This window comes from Bos javanicus, chromosome 11 (assembly GCF_032452875.1).
Source record: "Bos javanicus breed banteng chromosome 11, ARS-OSU_banteng_1.0, whole genome shotgun sequence".
Taxonomy (NCBI): Eukaryota; Metazoa; Chordata; class Mammalia; order Artiodactyla; family Bovidae; genus Bos; species Bos javanicus.
Genome location: NC_083878.1, coordinates 72094080 through 72110842, shown reverse-complemented (window position 1 = coordinate 72110842; position 16763 = coordinate 72094080). Strand labels below are relative to the sequence as shown.

The following is a 16763-nucleotide window of genomic DNA, read 5'->3' as shown; positions in this document are numbered from 1 at the left end:
TGTGTGTGTGGTGTGTCCCGCTGTCCGCCAGGGGGCGCGGAGGCCGGACCGCAGGTGTGCCGGGCGGGCGGAGCCCGCCGGGGCGCGGGGGCGGAGCCAGGGCCGGCAGGTAAGAGCTGCCCCGCGGCGAGCGCCGACGGACGGGATGAGGTGCCGCCGCCTCTGCGCTTTCGGTAATTTCCGGCCCCTCCGGCCTTGTTTTCCCCCGAGGGCGCACCCTGGACCCGTCCTCGGGCCAGTGGCCGACCTGGGGTGGCCTCCGGCTCCTCAGCCGGCTCAGCGCGCCCCTCGCCTGTGCCTTGCAGACGCGGCCCGGGGCCCCCGGCGGCTCATGCGGGTGGGCCTGGCGCTGATCCTGGTGGGCCACGTGAACCTGTTGCTGGGGGCCGTGCTGCACGGCACCGTCCTGCGGCACGTGGCCAACCCCCGCGGCGCCGTCACCCCGGAGTACACCACCGCCAATGTCATCTCCGTGGGCTCAGGGCTGCTGGTGAGCGCGGCGGGGCGGGGCGAGCCGGGGCAGGGGCACGGGCGGTGGGGGCCGCCGAGCGGTGCGGGCCTCAGGTTTCGTTTCTTCCAGAGCGTTTCCTTGGGACTTGTGGCCCTTTTGGCGTCCAGGAATCTTTTTCGCCCACGATTGGTGAGATTTCTGGAGCTTTAAGGAGGAGGCCTGGTGCCAGGGAAGCGGGCAGGGTGTGTGTGTGTGTGTGTGCCGGGGGTGGGGGGGGGGCGGGGGGAGGCGCCTGATTCAGCTTCGTCTTTAGTGGGAGAGCGAGCCCCAAATAAGAGTAACCGAGGTGTCTGGTCAGTGGGCGAGGCAGCCACCCCCCAGGCTGCTCACCCTGACCTCCTTCCCCTGCCAGCACTGGGCCCTGCTGGCGCTAGCGCTGGTGAACCTTCTCTTGTCTGCTGCCTGCTCCCTGGGCCTCCTCCTCGCTGTGTCCCTCACTGTGGCCAATGGCGGCCGTCGTCTTATTGCTGACTGCCACCCAGGACTGCTGGATCCTTTGGTACCGCTGGACCAGGGGTCTGGACATGCTGACTGCCCCTTTGACCCCACGAAAATCTATGTGAGTCCAATTCTCTCCTCAGCCTTTTTGCAGTCCACAGAGCCTGGGTCCTGCCCTTTAATCACCCGCACTTGCCACTCCTGCCTGACTTCCTCTCCTTGTCTCCCGCCCTTCCTTCACCTTTTAGGACACAGCCTTGGCTCTCTGGATCCCTTCTGTGTTCATGTCTGCAGCCGAGGCTGCTCTCTCTGGTTACTGCTGTGTGGCTGCACTCACCCTGCGTGGGGTAGGGCCCTGTAGGAAGGATGGGCTACAGGAGCAGGTAAGGAAGATGAACAGGAAGGGCTCATTCTACACAGACTGTGTTGAAGAGACGCTGGATTATATAACTGAGGGCTGGAGCACTAATCCCACCCTTTTGTGTAGCTGGAGGAGCTGACAGAGCTTGAATTTCCTAAACGTAAATGGCAGGAAAATGTGCAGCTACTGGACCAAACGCAAGAAATCCGGACCTCACAGAAAAGTTGGGTTTAGGGCCAGGTAATGGGCCAGGAGGACTGTGGCCTGGGAAAGGGCAGTGGTAGGGAGCACGCCTGGAACTGGGTTGAGTCCTTTGCTATGCTGCTGGCCCTCTGACCAGGCTCTCCCTTCTGTCAAGCAGGTGCAGGTCCGAAGGCTCCGTCCACAAGGGTTTTCCATTGACCCCTAGGATATGTTTATATAGTAACAGCTATAATAAAAGGACCTCTCTTCTACTTGATTATGTTTCCTTTTTGGGGAAAGGGGTGCTGGGCTAGTGTTGGGGTGACCTTGTTCAAAGAATACAGTGGTCTCGGTTACTTACAAGACTTTAATGAAGGATGGAACCTACTGACTCTCCCAGTTACTGGAAAGAGAAGCTGGTGCTGGGCAGCCCCCCGCACCACTGACTGATGAACTTCAGCACATCTTGGCACATGGGGCTGTGGGAGGTCTGTGAGCAAACAGAGCAGGAGAGGGACTCAGCAGTACTGGGAAGAACATTCCCGATAGAGGGAAAACCAGCTCCATCTCAGTGTGGGGAGCAGGCTGTGGGGCCTGCACCTGCCTTCTTGACAGTCCACCCCCAACACATACACACCACCCCAGTGGTTGGTGCTGGTTGGTCTTCAGTGTTCTCCCTGCCCTCAGCCCTCAAGCCTTCCTCTCTAACCTTGATAGCCATAAGGAACTTGTTCCAGTTCTTCTTGTTAGCTGCCTTCCCTGGCCGCTTAAATTCAATTTTGTTCCTCAGAATGGGGTATCCTGGGGGTTGGAGGGAGAGAAAAAGATGAATTGGAGTGTGAGAGGGATTGAGAGGGAATAACAAAGAGCAAGTGAGGGGCAGAAAGTAGGATGTTCTTGTCTTCTGCATCCTTTACTGAATCACAGTAAAACAGTATCTTGATCCTGCTATTTCCCCCTCCTTTCCACCCAGCACAGAATATGGTGCTCTAGGGTTCTGTACCTGTAATGAGGCAGGGCAGGGCCCGAACCCCAGTGCTGGCCGCCACCAGGGAAGCCTCGTAGGCCCCACGCTCATCCCGAGGTAGAACCTGCTCCAGCCGCTGGTCCATTGAGACTGTGAGAACCCAGTCTCGAACCTCTTCTCGCTGAGCCTCCTGGGAAGAACAGAGCAGCTTCACGCAGGGCAGGGCAAGTGGAGGGTGGTAAGGAAGGGGTTTGCTAAGCTGTCATCCCATGTACCATCTTTCACCCACGAATGAAACTCCTTGCACTGGCGGCCAATTGCAGCCTTAGCTTTTTCCTCTGCTTCTACTTTCACTGAAGGGATAGTGAGGGCTGGGGCCCCTCCAAAGACATCGCTGTCTGATGCCATCAGAGTGTTGGGAGGACCATCCTTAAGAGTGTCCTCCCTTCCAGTGCAGTCATGCTCGAGAGGCCTCCTGTTTCTGTGCCCTTACCGGGATGTGCTGCTTGGCTGGGAGTGGCACCTCAAAGGGAATGTCTGTGTCCTGAAAGTCAGAGTGGTCAAGGGCATCCAGGGTCCCTTCTTCAATTGCCTGTGGCAGAGCGGGCAGCCATGAGATGGGCACAGCTTGTGACAGGCCAAACCTTGCAACTTCTGGGCACAACTGCCCTACTCACATCAGTCAGATCCAAAAAGCGGTTGAGGAAGATGAAGGCCATGTTCTCCCAGCCAACTGCCTGTAACAGAGAAATGTCAGTAGGAGTGAGCAGCTGGCCTTGGCTGTTGTTTTTCCAGGATGCAGGGGGGAGAATCCAGGAAGATGGAGAAAATGATATCCTCCACCACATCAGCCCACACTCAGCTCTGCTCTAACTTGAGCAGCTGGGACAGTCTACCTTCCAACTTTTCTTCCTTCTCTCCTCGGCCCCACCCTTGGTTGGCCCCGTTGCTCACCTTGGCAGCAGTGCCTGCTTCATAGAAGGCCTTATCTGCAGGTAGTAGTTGGGTGTGACGCAAGAGTGAAACAGAAAGCCTGGCAGCTACAGTTTCCTGTGAATTAAAGCATTATGATTCTGGCCCTATAGTGACTGAACTACCAGACTAATGATCTTATAACTAAAGCAGCCATAGAACCAGAAGATGAACGATCAATATTAAATTGCTCTGAGTCATGGTCTGAGCTTTTTTCATCTGCACAAGAGAACTAGGCCTAGGTTATTTCCTCCCACCTCTAGAATTCCATCATCCAACTACAGTAACTCAATATAGTATCATGAATAAGCTAAAAGTATGTATCTTTTATAAGAGGTCAATGTAGAAATCATGGAATTAGAATGTTTGAGCATAAGGAGGCTGGAGCTGTGTGGGCACAGAGCCCTAAGAAGGTCAAAGGGATGCAGAAAGGAAACCATCTCAGCAAGGGCTAAAGATTTCTTTAAATGGAAAAGAGACTAGGGGAGAAGTGGGCCAAGCTTGAGACTGTCCTGAACTTGCATTCATTCAGGTTCACGCATGTGAAGCTCAGTGCCCCTCCCTGCTCCATCTCACCAGCTCTTTGACGCTCTGGGCTGCAGAGCGGGTGGCGTAGTAGTGAGCAATCAACAGCATGGTCTCGAACTCCTCGTGGGCTGGAGAGTTGGCCTCACTGGACTTCACCAGGTTTTCACACTAGAGTGGGAAGAGCACACAGCCTGGGTCGGGGGTCAGAGGAGTGCCAGGGAGGGCCAGAGTGGTCAATGGATGGCTGCCCAGAGGAAGGCAGAGCTCAAGGGTGAGTCTGGGTGTGAAGGGAGAGACGAGGGCAGGGCCAGGTGGCCCGAGCAGCCCTCCAGCTCTGCTGCCCGCCTGGCTTCCTCACCAGGTTGAAGAGGACATCCCGGAGGTCAGCCCAGCTGTGATAGGCCTCAGCACTGTTGGTGCCAGGAGAGCTCACCATGTCAGTGAAGATCCTTTTGTAGATGTTGAAGTTCTGGAGGCGGAGAGGGTAGGGGAGCTGAGCGAGAGGAATACAACTACGAGAGAAAAGGGGAGTGGGGCCAAAGAAGAAAACCGGGCTGGAAATGGCATGTGGAGGAGCTGTGGGACGCTGCTGGAGAAAGTGCTGTGTTTCAGGGAAGAGAAAGAAGGAGGGTAAGAAAACACCCATCTCTTCCTAACTGGTGCTCTGTGGGTGTGGGCAGATGTGTGACTGTGAATGCACAGTCACAGTGTTAACGGCATAACACCCGGAGAGCTGTGCTGCTCAGACAGGAGAGGGGTGTTCACACTCTGGAGGAAGTTAGTCAGGCCCTCAAGGTATGTGCAGGGCTCAGCTCTGAAAGACTGTTTCCTGTGTTAGCCTTCAGAGGGTAAATCCTCCAGAGAGGCTGTACAGTTCAGAAGAGCCTGGGCGGAGTCTCTGGGCACAATGCTCTCTAACGAAGGAATTCTTTGAGAAGACAGATCCTGAGTGGTGTGAGCAGCTGTCGAGGAGAAGGTAAGAATTTCTTTGGGGAAACATTCACTCTGAGGAGCAGGCTGGTACCTGTGGGTTAGCAGGGGCTCCATGCTGCACGTACAGGGCCAGTGCCTGGGCACAGCCACCCTCCCGGATCAGGTGAGTTGCATACAATGCCACGTATTTGTGCAGAATCTTGTAGTTCTGTTTGAGGGGTGCAGGAAAAGCAGGGGGAGGTTGGGGTCAGACCAGGCTGTGAGGGTGGGGTCCTGACTTGAGGCCATGGATTTGTTTAGGAGGCGAAGGGCATGTGCATGCCATGCTCTGACCTGATGTCAGAGCGTGAAGACTGAGCTCTCTGATGCTGATTAGGGATCTTTGGGGTTTGGCCTTTGGAGGAAGAGAGAGAGATACTCTCCAGGACAGGTTGGGAGTCAGAGGAAATACCCAGAGGGGCTGGCGTGGGAGGAAGGGACCAGTACCTGCTTGGTGGCTGTTTCAATGCACTTGTCCCACTGGCCCTGCTCCACATAGAGGTCCAAAGCAGCCACCACGTCCACACCCACTAGCTACGGACCAGTTAAAAAGACAGTTACACGAGGGAAGAAGAGGGAAAGTCTCTGAGCCTCCCTGTGCTCGCCTCCTGCTGCCTCTGCCAGTCTCACCGAGTCCACTTTGCCCTGGCTCTTGAGGAACTCTTTATAACACTGGTCCACATAGTCTTCATACCTGTGAAGGCATGCAGAAAGCTCGCACATCAAAGCCCCAGAAGCACACCCTTCCCATGAGAACTTCCTCCCAGTCTTTACAAAAGGAAGTAAAATAATTTCTAGTGAGAAGGGGTCATGAGCTTACCGGGGATCTAGCTCCTTAGCTACACGCTTGGCCTTGTTCCATTCCTCACCCTCAATGAAAGCATCGATTGCTTCCTTGACGAGGTCCAGGTTCAGATAGAGCTCTGCAGCCTACACAGGGGAAAATCTGAGACTGGAGATGTCTCTCTCCCCTCCTTCCCGCCTCTCCCTCCTGGGAACTCTGGGGAAACAGAAACGCATGCCGAGCCTGCCAGGAGACCCCCCTCCCGACTTCACACGGCTTCTACCCATCTCTGTAGAATCTTTCTGTTCAGTCCCAGTGCCCTACTTACTGCGCTGTGCTTTCCAATTCCAATCAGCTGGGGTCCCACAGCCCGAACTACTTCCAGACTACGTGGGGGAGGTAGAAACTTGATGGAGAGTTCAGCTGCCTGAGGGTTGAGCAGAAGATGGAAGTGGGCAGAGAGACAAATACTGCCCGGGGGTCCTCGACCTGCTCTATTTTTACCTCCAGATGCCAACTTTCTTGCCTTCTCCCTCACTTTCCACCCTCTGGGGCAAATTCTGCCTCATGGTCCATCAGAGCTTTTACATGACCATCAGAGGACCTATCTGTTCCTTTCAGCTCTTCCTCTTTCAGACACTCACTGCTGCCTGAGAGCACTGCATTTGGTTCTGTCACCTTTCACAAACTGGTTTCTCAAGGTCTTTGTCACAAACAGAACCCTGGTGGCATGGTGTAGAGAAAAAACCCCTAAAGCAGGAGCCCAGGACATTCTGCAACTATTTGTGTTGGGCATTTCTTTCTTTCTTTTTTTTTTTTTAATTTTTTGCCCCCGCCGCCGCTCTCGGGGCCCGAGGCCGCGCGAACTCCCAGGCTGGGGAGGGGTGGCGCGCGGCGGGGAGGCGAGCCGTGCGGGGGAGGCGGGGGCGCCCGCAGCGGCAGCCTGTGTTGGGCATTTCTGAGTTTCAGTTTCTTCACCCATCAGAGTGATGGTTGGTCTAGATTCATACTGTCCAGAACAGCAGCCACGAGTCACATGTGGCTAGTCCTGAGATGTGCTGTAACCTCACATATTTCAAAGACTTAGTATGAAAAAAGGAATGTAGACGACCTTGATAGATTTTTATATTGATTTTGTGTTGAAATATTGATAATAGTTTTGGTATAATAGGTTAAGCAGAATATAATTATTTTCACCTTTTTCTTTACACTTATTTCAGTGTGGCTACTAGAAAATTTTAAGACTACATATATGACTTAGACCTTTGTGACCTGCATTGTATTTCTACTGGATGGTGTTGGTTTAGATGACTTTGGAGACCCCTTTCAACCATAAAACTCAGTAATTCTACAAATCCAAGTGTTCCATGAGCTCACTCTGTTTATGCTGTGATGCTGACATCCTCACCAGATTTTAACTTCCACAGAGTCTACTTCAGCTATAGTCTATGTGAATCCTCCTGGTCTTTCCCCACCTGTTCTTGCCTTTCTTCTTTACCTGCCAAACCCTTCAAGGCTTATAGTGCTCCCATCCAGAAAGCCCACCTAAAGAAGGTATAGTCATGCACAGACCTGGGTAAATAATGCCCTAGAGTAAGGTACAGCAGATGCTTCAGCTCAGTTCAGTCGCTCAGTCATGTCCGACTCTTTGCGACCTCATGGACTGCAGCATGCCAGGCTTCCCTGTTCTTCACCAACTCCCGGAGCTTGTTCAAACTCATGTACATCGAGTCACTGATGCCATCCAACCATCTCATCCTCTGTCATCCCCTTCTCCTCCCGCCTTCAATCTTTACCAGCATCAGGATCTTTTCAAATAAGTCAGTTCTTTACATCTGGTGGCCAAAGTATTGGAGTTTGAGCTTCAGCATCAGTCCTTCCAATGAATATTCACGACTGATTTCCTTTAGGATTGACTGCTTGGATCTCCTTGCAGTCCAAGGGACTCTCAAGAGTCTTCTCCAACACCACAGTTCAAAAGCATCAAAGAAAGTTCAAAAGCTTTCTTTATAGTCCAACTCTCACATCCATACATGACTACTAGAAAAACCATAGCTTTGACTAGATGGGCCTTTGTTGGCAAAGTAATGTCTCTGCTTTTTAATATGCTGTCTAGGTTGGTCATAGCTTTTCTTCCAAGGAGCAAGCATCTTTTAATTTCATGGCTGCAGTGATTTTGGAGCCCTCCAAAATAAAGTCTGTCACTGTTTCCATTGTTTCCCCATCTATTTGCCATGATGTGATGGGACGGGATCCCATGATCTTAGTTTTCTGAATGTTGAGTGTTAGCCAGCTTTTTCACTCTCTTCTTTCACTTTCATCAAGAAGCTGTTTAGTTCTTCTTTGCTTTCTGCCATAAGGGTGGTGTCATCTGTATATCTGAGGTTATTGATATTTCTGCCAGCAATCTTGATTCCAGCTTGCATATGCTTAATACCTGATAAAACTTGCTAAACTCTCAAAACCAACCTCAGTCCTTTCTACTTCCTTCCCTTCCAACTTCAAGGGACTATTCAATGACAAGGCCTCACAAACTTTTGGGAAATTCTGCAGGGGCATCTGCACAACATTTTCAGGGACTGATCAGTCTCACCCCTTCATAACTTCTAATACCCTATTTCTCTGCATCTGAGGCACATCATTAAAATATACATGTATCCCCATCACAAAGACCCTAAGAATCCATCTTAGAATTGATGAAACATACTAGCTTGGCTTAATCTGCCAGAGGCTTTTTTTCAGGAGTTGCTGAGTGGAGGAGGGGCCTCTGCTTTTCTCACAGCCTCCATCTGGCCCAGTTTCAGGGTCTGGATTTGCCCTTCCAACTCTGGCCCTAGGCCTACTCTTCCCTCACAAGGCCTTCCTGACCCCTCCAGGCCACAGAGATCTCGCTCTTCTCTGAACTCTACTTGAACTTCACTAGTGAACTTCCGTCTTCACTAAGTTGCAGTATTAACCAACTGAGCCATGTGTTAGTCTACCTTCCCCCAATGTCTGTCTCTCCGGGTTCTGTTTTATATCCCTTTTTATAGCCTTCATAGATTCTGGTCTAGTATCCATCAGGCACTCAGTAGACACCTGCTACCTGACTGAAAACAAAGACATGGGAGGAAAACGCTGAATGACTGAGAAGGAATGCTGGGTGTGAATGGAGGCGGGGAGCAGAGCCCGGCGGGTGTGGCACCTCACCTTCAGCCAGCACTTCTCCACCAGGCTGCTGCTTCCTGCGTCCCGCACTTTGAGGTAGCAGTCGACTGCACGGCTGTACTCTCCAGCCTGTTCCCACTGTCGAGCCTGTTCCACCAGACCCTCCATGCCCCTGTGTGGACGAGAGCCCTTGTGACCAGGACAGGGAAGGGGCAGTGTGGCTGAGCCTGTGTGCACCTTCTGACCCACCCTCAGTCCTGCCAACACTTCCTGGTCCCCTGGCTTCATACCTGGCCCCATTCTTTCCTGGAGCCCTGGCTTCATACCTGGCCCCTTTCTTGGTAGCTTCCCGTTCATACTCTTCCTGCAGTGCCTCCAGCTGGCCGGGCACGTAGTCCTTGCAAATCCGCAGGGCATCGCTCCATAGTCCGGCCTCCTGCTCAGATTTCCAGGTATCAGGATGGCATGACAGCTTCCCACTGCACACAGGCCCACCACTATAGCCCACTGGTCCCTGGGTCCTTGGACCTCTTTTCCTCCTTCCCTCTGCTCCTCCCCCTTCCCCAGGGTTAACCTTCTCAAACACAGGGTTCAGTGTAGTGTGCTATGGGCTCTCCTACCTCTCACCCTTCCTCATGGGATTCCTCCCCTGAATCTGCTGCCCCACCTTATAGTAATTGAGGGCCAGGCCTGGTCTCTGGGCCCGAAGCAGCAGCCCTTCTGCTTTCTGGAAGTCCTTCTCCTCCAAGGCCCCCCGAGCCTGCCCCACGAGCACCTCGGCGACACTATCAGGGTCATGGGCCTCGGCCACACGCTGAGCTGCCTCCCAGTCCTGGTTATGGACAAACCTGTTTCCAGATGAGGACAGAGAGGAGGCTGAGTATAGGACTGAGGCCTCAATGATGAGAGGCAAACAACCGTGTCACTGAGGGGGGATAAGAGTTATTGGTACTAGGTTTAGATGAAGGTGAAAATGACAACAAGAGGCCCTGGGGCTGAGTCTGGGAGGACAGGATTAGGGAATTTGTGGGGTAACTCACATGAGGACTGCTTCCTTGGGTTTACCGGCCTTGATAAATTCAGCTTCAGCCTCTTCAAATTTTCCCTGGAGGGAGAGGGAAACAGCCATACACGATGAGGACGAGACTGGCACCCCAGGCAGCCGTGAGACAGGAGATCTGAATGCCTGGCAGGAGTGGACCAGGGCATGGGAAGGAGGGCTCTGTGGTCAGAGTCAAAAGCAATGGGGAAGAACTACATCCATACCTCATCCTCCAGGTACATAGCGTATCGGAGATGGATCTCAGGGGTTTTGTGCTTGAGGGCCAGCCGGGAGAGTTCAAAAGCAAATTCAAAGGAGCTGAAATGGGAGGTCCAAACAAGGTTTGTCTACACTATACTTCCTTTTATAAGAGAAGAGAAACGGAGGGCACAGATTGAGGGGAAGAAAAGGGGCAGATTTTTAAAAATCAACAAAATGATAAGAGAAGCACAGAGAGTGCAATACCAACAGGCAGGAAGGACCCCTGGTGCTTCCACCACCTCCCACAGAGCCACATCTGCACTAGCAGGAAAACAATCTTCCGGAAACAAGAAAAACCACCCATAGCAATTTGACTCATTGCAGGATTCCTACTGGTGTTCTTAAAATTTGCTTAAGAAAACCTCGCTTTTGGGCAGAAGTCTTGAATAGATGTTTGCCAAAAGAGGATATACAGATTGCTAACATGAAAACATGAAAAGATGCTTAACAGCAATAATCATCAGAGAAATGCAAGTCAAAACCACAATGAGATAACAACTCACATCTGTCAGAATGGCTATCATCAAAAAGATCTACAAATAACAAATGCTGGTGAGGATATGGAGAGAAGGGAACCCTTATGAAATGTTGGTGGGAATATAATTTGGTGTAGCCACTATGGAAAACAGTATGGAGGTTCCTCAAAAAACTGAAAAACAGAACTACCATAAGATCCAACAATTATACTCCTGGGTATATAGCTGAAGAAAACAAAAACACTACAGATACAGGAACCCCAATGTTCATAGTAGCATTATTTGCAATAGCCAAGATATGGAAGCAACCAAGTGTCCATCAACAGATAAATTAATAAAGAAGATGTCACACACACACACACACACATGAATATTCAGTTCACTTCAGTTCAGTTCAGTCGCTCAGTCGTGTCCGACTCTTTGTCATAAAAAATGAAAATTTGCCATTTCCAACAACATGGATGGACCAGGAAGATATTATGCTTAGTAAAATAAGTCAGACGAAGACAAATACTATAGGTTATTACTTATATATGAAATCTAAAAAATGAAACAAACAAATGAAAATAACAAAACAGGAACAGACTCACCGATATAGAGAACAAACCAGTAGTTACCAGTGGGGAGAGGAAAAGGGGGAAGGGTAAGACGGATAAGGAGATTAAGAGGTACAAACTACTCGGTATAAATAAACTACAAGGATACATTACACAGCACAGGGAACACAGCCAATGTTTTATAATAACCTTAAATGGAGTATAATCTATACAAAATACTGAATCACCACGTGGGACACCTGAAACAAATATTGTAAATCAACTACACTTCAAAAAATTAATTATTTAACTTAATTAAAAAAAAGAAAAGCTCATTTTGCATTTAATGGAATCACATTTCCATTGTGTATGTATTGCTTAGTTGCTCAGTCATGTCCAGCTCTTTCTGACCCTATAGACTGTGGCCCACCAGGCTCCTCTATCCATGGGATTCTCCAGGCAAGAATACTAGAGTAGGTTGCCATTTCCTTCTCCAGGGGAATCTTCCCAACTCAGGGATCAAAACCAAGTCTCCTGTATTGCAGGTGGATTCTTTACCATCTGAGCCACTGGAGAGACCTACACTTTACTCACATCACACATTACTCAGCAGTAAATTACAGGCTTAGAGCATTTTAGCTTTAAAAATTGTTCTCTTTCCTCCTTTCTCCTTAGAACAGCCAAAGATTAAACACCCTTCTGAGCCCCCAGGGGAACAGGAGCAGAATTACTAATTCATTCTTGCCTCTCTATCAAGCTCTTCCAAGGATCTCTCCTTACCACATTTCTTCACTCTTGCTTCAGCCTCTAGAAATGCTTTTAAGTTATACATCAATTTTCTTTCTCTATATAGAGGCTGTCTGGAATGGGGCCCCCAGAGAGAAGGCTTGGGGCCTCACCAGTTGTCAGCAGCATGGTCAATAGCAGCTTCCAGGAGTCCCAGCTTGTTGAGCAGTCTCACGGCAGCCTCTCCTCCTAGGCTTTTCGCCCACAGATAGGCCACGTGTTTGTGGGCATTAGCTCCTCCATGAGCCTTGGCCACCTGAAAAGCAAAGCCCCTTGGCAACCCTCCAACACAGGGGTACATGGCTGCTCCCTTGTCATCTCTGACTTGACCTCAGCTTGGAAAAAGATCAGGTACCTCTCCAGAGCAGTAGGAAGAGGGCTAAATTTCAGCTCTATTAACCTGATTAGGGTCCAAGGATGGATTTCAGGTCGTTCACAAACCATTAAAATTGTATGTGAAATTTTGTGTGTAGGTGTGGACTTTTTTCAAAGACACCCACGACCAGTTTAAAATTAGACAGTTACTTGAGCGTGGGAAAGCAGGTTGGAAGGACCCTGTACATCCTTACCCAGTAAGGTGAAGACCTCCTTACCCGGTAAGCCTCTTCCCAAAGCCCATTGGACCGGTACATGTTCACTGTCGCCTTCCACTCCTGGGCCTCAAGGTAGTGATACTCAGCCTCCTGGAGTCGGCCCTCAGCCTCCAGCTCCTGGGGAGGGAGAGGCAAGTCAGGATGGGGAGAAGGGCAGATGGAGCCTCTTTGGGGGAGAAATGGGCAGCAGCAGGAGAAGGGCTCACCTTGCCCAGATGCAGGTGTGTGTCGCTGAGGAGGTCTGGGTGGTGCTTCCCTACTAAGCGGATCATATCATCATACAACTTGTGCTTTTTGAACATGGTGATGGCAAGATCAGGCTCTTCCACGGTCACATATAGCCTGGGGACAGGAGAAACACCTGTGGCCTCCTAGACCCAGATTCCTGCTGTGAGAGTCGTTCCTAAGGGATTCTGTCCCTGTCTTCTGGGCAGAGGGCATATATCTGCAGACCCCAGCCCTCAAGCCCCGTATCCCGCTACACCTCTCCTGGGGCCATGGCTCACCTTTCAGCCTCTCGGTACTTGCCCTGCTTCTCCATCTCCTGAGCCTGAGTGATGTACAGCACCGAGACATCTTCTGGTCTCATGCACTTCATGGCCAGCTGTGCAGACACAGAGGGTCAGGGCAGCCTCAGGCACTAATTCCGAAAGGAAGCAGAGGGCAACACAGAGTGGACAGGGAAGTGGGGTTTCTTCAAGGAAGCCTGTTTTCACAAGAACTCTGAACTTTCCCAATAAGCACAGGAGTTTGGTTATTGCCACTCTCCTACTCAGCTCAGGGATCCCAAGTCCATAAGGAGCAGAGTAAGAACTACATTCTGCTAAGGCAGGAGGGTCAGAGATGCCCTGTGCTGGGTGGGGGCACCCGATCCCACTAACTTACTCCTATTGCACCCACTGGGCTCTGGGAGCATGAACAAGAACAGTTACCAGTGTAACTAGAGCTCCAGCAGAGGTATTTCAGATTCCCAGCTCCCAAGGCCATCTGCTCTCTTCAGAATTGCAGGTTTGGGAACTAGAGCCTCTCATGATCCTCGCCTTTCCTTTTGGCTAGGCATCAGTTACCCAGACCGTACTCTGGTACTCTTCCTTGGCTTGCAGGGAGCCCAGTGAAGTGGGGAGATTAGCGACTAGGGGAAGGGACAACACAGCCATGAAGGTAGCATTCTCTTCTCATGAATGTCACCCATTGCCCACCTTGTGGGCTTGCTCCCAGCGGCCAGCCTGGGTGTACATGTCTATGGCGTCTTTCGTCCGGTCTCCCTTAGTGTAGAGCTCTTCCGCAATCTGCAGGTGAGACAGGGAGAGGCACAAGGTCAGAGTGACAGAGTGAAAGCAGCCTGGAGGAAAGAACAAACTTCAGCTGGGAGGGAGCAGAGCCTGGAACTCCATTAGTGTACAGTCACAGAGAAGACAAGGTGACTGTAGGTGTCTCAGGCTTTCTTCTGTTTCGATAAAAGACCAGCCCCAAACAGTATGAGGACAATACAGTGGGAGTTTAAGATTACTTTGCTAACAAAGGTCTGTCTAGTCAAAGCTATGGTTTTTCCAGTAGTCATGTATGGATGTGAGAGTTGGAATATAAAGAAAGCTTTTGAACTTTCTTTGATGCTTTTGAACTGTGGTGTTGGAGAAGACTCTTGAGAGTCCCTTGGACTGCAAGGAGATCCAAGCAGGCAATCCTAAAAGAAATCAGTCATGAATATTCATTGGAAGGACTGATGCTGAAGCTCAAACTCCAATACTTTGGCCACCTGATGCAAAGAACTGACTCACTGGAAAAGACCCTGATACTGGGAAAGATTGAAGGCAGGAAGAGAAGGAGATGAGATGGTTGGATGGCATTACCAACTTAATGGACATGAGTTTGAGTAAACTCCAGGAGTTGGTGATTGTCAGGGAGGCCCGGTGTGCTGCAGTCCGTGGGGTTGCAAAGAGTTGGACACGACTGAGTGGCTGAACTGAACTTAAGATGGCCTCATGTTTTTGCAGTCCATGATGATTCTATACTGTAAATATGTTGGTGATACTCTTTTTTTTTTTAATTTAAAAAAATTTTATTGAGGTATAGTTAATTTACAATGTTGTGTTAACTTCCGCTTCAGTTTTATATATATATATACACACACACATATATATATATATATTCTTTTCCACTATGGTTTATTACAGGATATTGAATATAGTTCCCTGTGCTATACAATAGGACCTTGTTTATCCATCCTATATATAATAGTTTGCATCTGCTAATGTTGAAGTTATTCTTGAAGCATCTCTCATGCTAGAGACCTGCTTTATATGTCTGGGAGAGGGTTCTGTGTCATGTCAGAATGAAACGGTGGTGTGTTTCATTTAGGGTGGTGACACTGTTGGGCCCCAGTAAGAAGGATCTAGTGAGGTGGTCCTTCTGGGCTCTCTCCTCATCCTCCTGTACTATACTGCTTCATGCTGCAGAAAGGGGCTGTCCCTCACCTCATACTCCTGCAGCGATGCATAGTGTTGGGCCACACGAGGATAGTATTTGGACGCAGTGTTCCGGTCCTGCAGATCTAATATATAAATTGCCTTCTTCCACTGGCGGGCACCCAGGGCAGCCTCAATTGCTTTAATGGAGCACCTGGCATAGTTGGAAAAGGGATAAATGTATATGAGGAAAGAGGAAAATGGATGGAGGTAGAGACACCTCAAGCATACAGCAACCCACATTTGGGGATTTCCCTTGTTTTAGTGAGGCCTTGGTGCCCTTGCCTGTCCCATCACCTCTCACCTCATGTCCAAATGCCCTTTGCACCCCTGGACCACCACACCTGGCTTCGATGTAATGATTAATGGCCGCATCAAGCTGCTTCTGCTGCACCAAGTGGTCCCCCCACGCCTCCTCTAGTCTCACCACTTCCACTGGGAATGCCAACCGAGCCAGCTCCACCGCTGCCGGAGACAGAGAGGGCATTCAGTGCAGGCTTCGGGTACCATGAGGCAGAGAAGTGAGGCGTGGAGTACAAGAGAGAAGTGGAGGGATGGGGGATCCCTGAAGCCAGGTGTCAGGGGACTGTTAAGGCAGGAGTCCGCAATACTGTGGACTGGCCAGTACCTTTCATGAATGCGCTGCCTTTACAGTAGCACTCCAGAGCCCGCTGTGGATTTCGAATCTTCTCAAAGAGATCACCTGCCTGTTAACACATCCCATGTTACTTCAAAGACACCCCTACTACACAAAAATCAACTGTCAGTCCCCAGCGTGGAGCATTCAGCCAGCACTCAGGGAGGGCTGTGCACTCCAAGACACCACTGCGTGGGAGAGGGCACTGAGCCCTGGGGGCTACGGGATGGGAACTGGAAGCCAGGGTACCCGTTCATACAGCTCGCCCTTGATCAGGGCAGCAGTGATGTGCTCCACCAGCTCCGTGTTGGCCAGCAGTTCCTCTCGGTTCAGCACCAGCCGAGCAGCCTTGGCGGGGAGCCCAGCTTTGAGGTAGAGGCTGATGGCTGCTAGCCCATCCCCTTGGCTCTCCTGAAGCTCGCCTGCCCGCTCCTCTTGCTGTGTGTCCATCAGCCACTGGTAGTAACCCCGGCGCAGCTTCTCTAGGGCTGGGTGCCCCTGACATGCAGCAGAAGAGAACCAGGAGTCACGCCCCTCCTTCCTGCCCCGCTGCTTCCCATCATGTCCAATCCCACTGTAACAGCCGAAATCCTCCCAGTCACCAGCGGCCCAACTCCCCGCACTATGAGGTCCAGCCCCAACACTGTTCCAGCTCCTGCAGCCTCCTTGACAAGAAGGGGTTTCTGATACTGGTGGGCCCTAGTTCTGAACAACTGTGGGGAAGACAGAACCGGTACCTTGGCCTCAGCCACAGCAATACATTCATCCCAGCGGTGTAGCTCCTGGTACATGTCCATGGCCTCCTCAACGGCGTTCTAGGGGAGGCCGGGCAGAGGGAGGAGGGACACCAGGAAGACACGAGGATCAGAAATTAGCAAGCGCTCCTCAGCCTGGCTGAGATGCCAGTCTGTGTGGGTTGAAAGCTTCATCCTTAGTATGAAACTAAAAGAAGCATAAGCTTCAGGGCACCTTATTTGCACAGGCTCCTTCCAAAGCAACTTTTCTTAAAGAAGGCTTCTCAAACTGAATAAGCATTGGGCCTCACAAAATTGGGATCTATCTCCATGCACAAGAATTGTGGAGAACAAAGGGAGATGGTAGACT

The 16763-nt window shown here is 50.9% G+C and overlaps 2 protein-coding genes across 4 annotated transcripts in view; one reads left to right on the top strand and one right to left on the bottom strand.

Annotated features, from left to right (window-relative positions):
• The first annotated feature begins 51 nt into the window (after nt 1-51).
• KRTCAP3 (keratinocyte associated protein 3) lies at nt 52-1765 on the top strand. 3 transcript variants are annotated; one of them, XM_061432965.1, is made up of 7 exons: nt 52-173; nt 306-490; nt 581-640; nt 864-1070; nt 1198-1332; nt 1437-1550; nt 1672-1765. In XM_061432965.1, the coding sequence occupies exons 1-6, from the start codon at nt 146-148 to the stop codon at nt 1542-1544; spliced, it is 723 nt and encodes a 240-aa protein (XP_061288949.1). In that variant the 5' UTR covers nt 52-145; the 3' UTR covers nt 1545-1550; nt 1672-1765. The 3 variants fall into 3 exon arrangements, with proteins under 3 accessions (XP_061288949.1, XP_061288947.1, XP_061288948.1); XM_061432963.1 differs by having other exon boundaries at nt 52-490; XM_061432964.1 differs by having other exon boundaries at nt 52-490; nt 1669-1765.
• Nucleotides 1766-1842: 77 nt separating this feature from the next.
• The window catches only part of IFT172 (intraflagellar transport 172), a 37663-nt gene continuing 22742 nt past the window's right edge, over nt 1843-16763 (bottom strand). The window contains exons 21-48 of the mRNA XM_061432959.1: nt 16397-16474; nt 15909-16157; nt 15651-15729; nt 15367-15487; nt 15032-15176; nt 13757-13846; nt 13064-13161; nt 12764-12899; nt 12558-12674; nt 12078-12220; nt 10130-10223; nt 9904-9968; nt 9531-9711; nt 9190-9299; nt 8906-9035; nt 6045-6143; nt 5753-5862; nt 5563-5626; nt 5380-5466; nt 4985-5101; nt 4319-4429; nt 4009-4128; nt 3415-3510; nt 3138-3197; nt 2954-3052; nt 2497-2650; nt 2203-2294; nt 1843-1983 (exon numbers count right to left, since the gene is read on the bottom strand). Of these exons, the coding sequence (XP_061288943.1) occupies nt 1894-1983; nt 2203-2294; nt 2497-2650; nt 2954-3052; nt 3138-3197; nt 3415-3510; nt 4009-4128; nt 4319-4429; nt 4985-5101; nt 5380-5466; nt 5563-5626; nt 5753-5862; nt 6045-6143; nt 8906-9035; nt 9190-9299; nt 9531-9711; nt 9904-9968; nt 10130-10223; nt 12078-12220; nt 12558-12674; nt 12764-12899; nt 13064-13161; nt 13757-13846; nt 15032-15176; nt 15367-15487; nt 15651-15729; nt 15909-16157; nt 16397-16474 (3135 nt within the window). The 3' untranslated portion in view covers nt 1843-1893. The remainder of the gene's footprint in view (nt 1984-2202; nt 2295-2496; nt 2651-2953; nt 3053-3137; nt 3198-3414; nt 3511-4008; nt 4129-4318; nt 4430-4984; nt 5102-5379; nt 5467-5562; nt 5627-5752; nt 5863-6044; nt 6144-8905; nt 9036-9189; nt 9300-9530; nt 9712-9903; nt 9969-10129; nt 10224-12077; nt 12221-12557; nt 12675-12763; nt 12900-13063; nt 13162-13756; nt 13847-15031; nt 15177-15366; nt 15488-15650; nt 15730-15908; nt 16158-16396; nt 16475-16763) is intronic.

Coding starts and splice junctions, on each gene's coding strand:
- KRTCAP3 (XM_061432963.1), top strand. CDS start 146: ATGAGGTGCCGCCGCCTCTGCGCTTTCGGTAATTTCCGGCCCCTCCGG. Junction 491..580: donor CCGTGGGCTCAGGGCTGCTG/GTGAGCGCGGCG, acceptor CGTTTCTTCCAG/AGCGTTTCCTTGGGACTTGT. Junction 641..863: donor ATCTTTTTCGCCCACGATTG/GTGAGATTTCTG, acceptor TTCCCCTGCCAG/CACTGGGCCCTGCTGGCGCT.